Below are 7,934 nucleotides of genomic sequence, written 5' to 3'. Positions count from 1 at the left end.
TTTACCTCGAGAATATAGAATCTACCGGTTTTATTCATACTGCAGTACACTTATCAGAATTGTCCAATCTTGAACAACTAAAGAATAACATGATCATTTCAGCCCATCAGGCATCAGTAAGTAGCAAAGACTAGCAAAGAGTGATGTCTATATATTAGAGGCAGGTAAACCTTCAAGATGATATTGGAATGCAAGATAACTTCAGAGATACAAAGTATTATTGGCTGGAGAAGATATTATTTATTTTCAAAAATACAATGGCACTTGCCACTACATATCAGATGACTAACTTTAATTTGGATCATAAGCACTGTGATAAATTATTACTCAATTTATCATCTTAACTGGTAACTACAGTCTAAATTAAAGTTAACTTTGAATTCAGATGAACTTAAACTGAGGGAGCTCTTGAGGATCCCATCAAATTTCAGCAGAAAAACGTACTAGGATTTGCTACTTCAATTCATGACTATGGTGACAATCAGAGAAAACCGCTAATAGTAAATCCAAGCATAAAAAATTATGGAAACTTCAGATGTCATATAGACATGACAAATTATCCGAAAGCATAAGCTCGAATTAGAACACATTCAACAAAAATTCATGATGTCTTCCCTCAAATGACGAAATTATCAATCCCAAGAGCGTGTTAAGACTATAAACAAACACGAGCACTCAAGACTTTAATCTAATCGAACCAGTCATTGAAACCAATGATATACCAACATCAATTAAACAAGTACACAACAAAAAAAAAATCAGTAAACTCTGTTAAATTAAACGTCATTAATTCTTAATCAATGATATACAACACAAAACTGTTTATGTTCCACAACATTCCTTATTAAAACTGCAACATAAGAGATGAGAATCATACTACAATTTCCTCAGCTACTGAAGTAACTCCTTGCGGTATTATACTCAATATAACTAACACTAAAGTGATTATCTCAACAAAATTAAGACTGTCATTGATAATTTTTAAAAAAATAAAAACTCGAACCTCAAAAATCGAATCGAAATCAATCATCCAACTGCTGAAGCTCAGCCTTAAGCTGCTCAATCTTGAGTCCCATAGACCTTTGCAAAGCTTCTCTCTCCTGATCCTTCAACCTCCCCAACAAGCCCTGAAACATGTCCAACACTTCCTTAACAGCAGCTCTAGCACACTCAGCTTCCTCATTGAAATAAACAGTCTCTTTAGACTCCATAGCTGCCTCAATTTCCTCCCTTGCTTCAGCAAATTTCAAATTAATTTCATCCACTATCGTGTTTTTGTCAAAATTTTCAGCTGAATCTCCACTGTAACTCCTCAATTGAGAAATTAAGGATGATGGGTGGTTGAAATGGGGGAAATTTGAAGTGGGTTTGGAAGAAATTGGGGGTTTTGAGAGAGAACATTTGTGGGTAGAAATTGGTGCAATTGATTTGAAAAGAGAATTTTTTGGTTTTGTACATTGGGTAAAGGGGTTTTTGCGAAGTAGGTTGTAGATTGAAATCGATGATTTTTTATGCATGATTTTTTGAATTCAAAGTTTTGGGTGCAAAAGAGAAGTAAAGAACTAAGGGAGGAAGATGACCTAATTCATTTTTTTTGGGGGAAGATACCTAATTCATAAGATGACTTGGTTAGTGTCCATACAATACACAGATTTTAACTACAGTAAAAGATATTGCGTATTTGCGTAAACTAGTTGTTGGCCCGCGCAATACGGGCGCGGTCCCCCAACGTGATTTTGTTTAGGTAATTAGTGTGTAATTAGTCGTAGTGTATTTATTAATGTAAGTGAATTTGCTTATAGAGTTATAGTATATAATGTGTAGGTATAGAAGTTAGAGTGGGGATTATTAGAAGGCTTGCATAAGGCATATGCACATGTTAGTAAGTTTATGTGCATTGGTTAATCATGGAGCATTGAGTTGGCTCCAAAAGCAAACTAAAAGAATAGATATTCGACTCCCAACAGAAGGAAAATTAGGTGCAGCACAATCTCTAGTACAACTTTGTCTATTAGCTATTAATATATTTACAATGTTGTAATTGCTTTATAATTACTTAATTATTGATCTATGAGAATCAGATTACATAATTACTACTAAATACTAATCTAAAGGGTGCAGCTATAACGACTCCTCGTTGTTCATAGCTTATCTTCTTCCTATGCCCTACTTAGTACTGCCTGTAAATTCTGCTCCTCGTGATACTGCAACCACAAACAAAAACAACACGATGAATTGGTTGTCAAAGATCAATTTTTAATAGCTCCAAACAATGACCCCTACTGAATTATTTGAACCAATCTCAAACAATATCCAAAATTACATGGCTCGAACAAAAAATGACCCAACTTGAGCTAAAAGTTAGTAAGTATATCATTAATAACCAATCATAATAATCTACTTAGAAAAACGAATATGACCTTGGCCAAAATTAAACAAGGTGAGTAAATCACCAAAATTTGCCCCAAAACACAGTGCCTACGCTAAATCATCCCTTTTTTAGCATTCTAGTTCTAACAATCATAACTCATGACAATAATGAGGCCATTAAAAACTTTTCTTATTAGAAAAGCAAAGGGATTACCTGCTTTGCTTCCTTTCTTTCTCAATTACATCCTGTTATAATAAGCAACAATTGTTAGATAAATTATAGGTAGGAACTATGGTAGTAAAAATACACGCTTGAAGAGAAAAAAAAACGTTGAATTCAACAGGATACACAAGTTATTAACAGGACCAATCATTCGGAACAAAACCACATTGTTTATAAATCATGTCAATATCAAGATTAAGTACTTGCTAAAGCTAGGATTTGAGAAAAAAAAAAAAAAAGTATACCTGGTGTTGCCAAAAAAATTAAAATGGACATTATTCACAAAACAATTTGACTATCATTATTTTCATTTTTATTTTTTTTATAGAGCACATATTTTCAACCAGAAGTATCTAAATTAAAATTAGGTCGCGCAAGGCATTATGTTCGATGAAAAATTGATAATTCACAACAACTGCTTACATAAACATTAGGCTTAATGAGAGCTTTGTAGTCTGTACAGGGTTAGGCTCATCATTAGTGAACAGCATAGCATCATAATCTTCCACTAAGATGAGAGCAAAGAATAAAATTGGGTAATTTGATGACCTTCATATATATTTGATGACGGGTAATTTTTAGACCTTTGCTACTTACTGTGTGAGTATGATTAGTGTCGAATCCATATCACTTGATTTTGAGAAAGCTATATGTTACTACCACTTTCATCTAACACACAGAGAACACTTATACACTCCATATCACTTGCTCTCCCTACCAACTTTACTTCTCTTTTCCCGTAATCTTTCTATCACTCAAGTCTTTATGGTGTTGCAAATTTTAAGTCTTTTAACACTTTTGTTTATTGCTTCCTGGTTATATAATTGACCTCCTCAAGTGCTCCTTATCTCTTTGCCTTCTTTCTCTCACATTGTCACTGTCACATATTGGGCCTTATCTCCCTCTACTCCTTTTGTTCCCTCATCATCAGCTCCTCCCTTACCTCCTCTTGCTTCCTATTCTTCTCTCTTCTATTGTGGTCTTGATAATTGAGTTCGTCCTAATTGCTCCCTCACCCTTTCTCGCACCTTTTTTCATCTCCCTCTCATTTATCTTATATGTCGTGGTTATTAAAGTTCGTCCTAATTGCTTCCTTATCCTTCCTCATCGCTCCTCTTATTTATCTTATATTGTTATTAAGATATTCACTTTTATAATTTATATTTTTGTCATGTCATTAAAAAGATATTATATTGTATAACAGTCTCCTAAAAAAGTTGTAATTGTCACGACTTTTCTCTGCCTAGTATCCTTGACGACCTCGAACTTTCTTTAACATCTTAGCCATCACATAGTCACCTTTTGATTAGGGGATTTTTATCCACCAATCACCGTCTGACAAGTGGACCAACCAGGTTCCGCCACGTGTCCTTCACGAAGGCCAACAGGAGCCTGCCACGTGTCAATCACAGATACGTCCTCTACGGACCAATTGAGACACGCCACGTGTCCACCCATGCCAAATGGGAAAACCGGCCATCAAGGCCCAATCCTGTCTAGAGGCCCGCTCAGCTCTAGGTTTACCCTAAACCTAGAGAGTGGCACGCTTCTCAAGGCTATAAATACTTAATTAATCCTCATTAATTAGGAGACCAAGAAATCAAGCAGAGAAGAACAGAAATATTACGGAACACTAATAACCGGCTAATCTCGCTAACGACGCAGATTATCAACATTAAGCACTCTCACCTAGAGAGATCTTATTACTTTAATTTCCGTATTAATTACTCCTTAATCAGGTACTAACTTGACCGTTGGAGGCGGAGCTCTCAGGAGTCTCCGTTATTTTGCAGGTACAGGCGTCCGGTTCCAGTCTCGGAATTGTAACTCTCCCGCAGGACATCAGAAAACCCCGAAACACCTTTTTTTTTTTTTTTTTTTTTTGCTCTCTTCCTTATTCCTTTCTCATTCTCTTCCTTTCATGTTTCTCTTAATCCTTATTCTTCTCCCCCCCTCCCCTCTCGCCCGCTCTTTATCTCTGTCACACTCTTAAATGGTTTTAACATTTTTTTTGTAATCATAGTCCTACGCCCATATCACTTGATTTTGAGAAAGTTATATGTTACTACCACTTTCATCTAACACACAGAGAACACATATACACTCCATATCACTTGCTCTCCCTACTAGCTTTACTTCTCTTTCCCCGTACTCTTTCTATCACTCAAGTCTTTATGGTGTTGCAAATTTTAAGTCTTTTAACACTTTTGTTTATTGCTTCTTGGTTATATAATTGACCTCCTCAAGTGCTCCTTATCTCTTTGTCTTCTATCTCTCACATTGTCACCATCACATATTGAGCCTTATCTCCCTCTACTCCTTTTGTTCCCTCATCATCAGCTACTACCTTACCTCCTCTTGCTTCCTATTCTTCTCTCTCTTTTCACTCTTCTATTGTGGTCTTGATAATTCAGTTCGTCCTAGTTGCTCCCTCACCCTTTCTCGCACCTTTTTTTCATCTCTCCTCTCATTTATTTTATATGTCATGGTTATTAAAGTTTGTCTTAATCGCTCTCTCATCCTTCCTCATCGCTCCCCTTATTTATCTTATATGGTTATTAAGATATTCAATTTCATAATTTATATTTTTGTCATGTCATTAAAAAGATATTATGTCGTATAACAGTCTTCAAAAAAAGTTGTAATTGTCACAACTTTTCTCTCCCTAGTATCCTTGAGGACCTCGATCTTTCTTTAACATCTTAGCCATCACATAGTCACCTTTTTTAATTTCTTTTTTTTTTTCTTTTTTTGCTCTCTTCCTTATTTCTTTCTCATTCTCTCCCTTTCCTGTTTCTCTTGATCCTTATTCTTCTCTCCTCCCCTATCTCGCCCACTCTCTATCTCTGTCAAACTCTTAAATGGTTTTAACATTTTTTCTGCAATCATAGTCCTACGCCCCCACCCCCCCAATGAAATGAAAACCCCGTGTATGGCATGGAAATTGAGCTAAATGCACAGAAAATTTCAGTCTAAGTGCATAAATAAACAATACTTGTACTATTTAATGGTTTTAACATTTTTAGTAATTGTAGTCCATCGTGACATCGTCCCTCGCCTCTCAATGAAATGGAAACCCCTTGAATGGAAATTAAGCTGAATTCACATTAAATATTAAATGCATCGGTCTAAGTGCATATATTAACAATACCCAAATCCCAAAATGCAAAGTCACCAAAATAAATACAAAAAAAAAACAAGATTAATGGACTAAACATAAATAAACAAAGTAAGATACCTCTCAAAGTATTCAAGGATACCGAAAACTGAAGGCCTGAAGAACAAGAAACTCGCCTAATGCTGCTTTTTCTCTGGCTGTTAGCCTTTTCATTTCAGCTCTGAACCTTTTTACCTCAGTTTCCATTTACTTCCCATCTTCCCTGGTTATTCTTTTCACGAACAAAGAAAAAATCATCTGAAAAAAACAATCATAATTGGATTTTTACATGAAAATAAATCCCGCTCAAAATAAGTGACCTTTGTATAATCAAATACTCCCTCCATCCCCAAATGATAGTCTCTTATGGGCAAAAATCACGGGAATTAAGAAACTTAAATAAAAGTAGTAAAATTACATTGAAAAGATAAATATAGTATGTAAAATAGTAGAGAGAGAAAGTAATAAAAGTATATTGAAAAACAAAATTTACATGGGAAAGTTAAATTTGCACAAATATCGTTTAATTGGAGGGAATTTTCATAAAAATATGATATTAATGGTACTTGAAAAAAGCAAATGGGACTATCTTGATTTCCTGCACAAACATATTATTATTAACCCAACTTATTATGATAATCTTATATCTCTATTATTTCAGCTAAAAAAAAGGTAATTCAATAATTAAGAAGGAACAGTCAAAAGGATAAAGGATGTCATCAAATCATCATGAGATTTATAAATCATCAGGTTCCTGCTTTAATAAGAAGTGCAGACAGTACAAAACACACAAACAATATAAGTATTTGACATCAAAGGTGAGAATATAGTCCTAAAACTTACTTAAGTCTTTCTCTACTTGTTTAGTTTTCCCTTCTTCTTGCAGCTTCCTATATCTTTCATGAGCCCTCTCTATTTTTCCAACTCCTCCCTAAAAAATGAATACATATGGTAGTTATAATATGAATAGTGTCGCCATATTCTCTCAAACTAACTCAAAATCATGCATTAGATATAACCAACTAATAACATCATTTTAAGTTAAGCAGATTTTCTTTCCAACCGATAAATCTAGGTTGGTTGCTGCAAAGTGTTACAAACATGCCAAGCTTCATACACGAGGTGGTAGTTTATATAACCACACAACATTCTCATGAAACTTAGTCCCAATCTTGTATATGAGATGCCTACTTCAATCCAATTTTGATCGGACAATGTCATTCAAAGGATAAGGTGATAAGCACATGAATATTAAAAAATATATATGACTTGATTACACAGACCACCATAGGACATACCTGCAAGGCTGCAAATGCCTGTCAACCAATTTAATGGCTTTTGATAGCCTAACTTTAAGATCAATGGAATCCAACATACGTAGCCGCTCCTCGAAGCTTATTTCAAAACTTTGCAACAAATATATCTGCCAGTTTGTGTTCAGTGACAGATTCTTGAAGAACTTTTTGTCTTCCCACCAGTCTTTTGTTTCTGAAGACATGAAAGCATAAGTTTATCACCTAACTGCATACTTTTTGAACAAAAAAAAAATTTAAAAGGAAAAAAAAAAACAGATTCTATCTCCATAATAGATTTTACTGACTTATTAACATGATTTTACATAACACATGTGTATGTATGATTCTAATTTAATATTATATGTAGAGGTATAGTTTTCGTATCTTGTCTATGATGGATGTTGAATTATACGGTTTCAATGTGGTTCAGAAATGGACAAAGCAGAGCAGGACCCTAATTTTGTCTCATTAGCTCACCAGTTCAAAGCGACTACCATAGGTGAAGTATATGGTTAATTAGTTATGATATATTTTGGTTTGTGCAAACTTAGAATATAGAGAAAAGGACAGAGAGAAAGTGAGAAAGGGAGAAAGAGTGATATGGAATGGAAGGAAGACGGGAAGAGAATACGAACCAGGGTCAATGGGGGCAACTGTTGTCACTGAAATCGTACGAGTATTAAAAAATCAGCAAATTTTGCCCATATCTAGGAGCTATATACCAAACCTAATCAATCCCAAACTGCTAGAGCTATAGACCAAACCCAAAAACATAAGACCAAACCTTAGGAGTAAAAAAAAGAGGGAGTTAATAGATAAATATGATAATGAAAAGCTAAAAGCATCTAATAATCACTAATAGTAGTAAATTTAAATCTAATAATTGCCG

General features: G+C 34.6%; 1 protein-coding gene across 1 annotated transcript; it reads right to left on the bottom strand.

Annotated features, from left to right (window-relative positions):
* Positions 1–762: 762 nt before the first annotated feature.
* On the bottom strand, positions 763–1,676 carry LOC110704082. The gene has a single exon (XM_021881863.1). It carries the CDS (start codon positions 1,515–1,517, stop codon positions 1,023–1,025), a length of 495 nt encoding a protein of 164 aa, XP_021737555.1. The 5' UTR covers positions 1,518–1,676; the 3' UTR covers positions 763–1,022.
* Between the last annotated feature and the right edge of the window lie 6,258 nt (positions 1,677–7,934).

Source organism: Chenopodium quinoa, unplaced genomic scaffold (assembly GCF_001683475.1).
Source record: "Chenopodium quinoa cultivar QQ74 unplaced genomic scaffold, ASM168347v1, whole genome shotgun sequence".
NCBI lineage: Eukaryota > Viridiplantae > Streptophyta > Magnoliopsida > Caryophyllales > Amaranthaceae > Chenopodium > Chenopodium quinoa.
This window is presented reverse-complemented; position numbering and strand designations above follow the sequence as displayed.

Bases quoted from the DNA above. Each gene is read 5' to 3' on its own strand.
- LOC110704082 (XM_021881863.1), bottom strand. From the start codon at position 1,517: ATGCATAAAAAATCATCGATTTCAATCTACAACCTACTTCGCAAAAAC.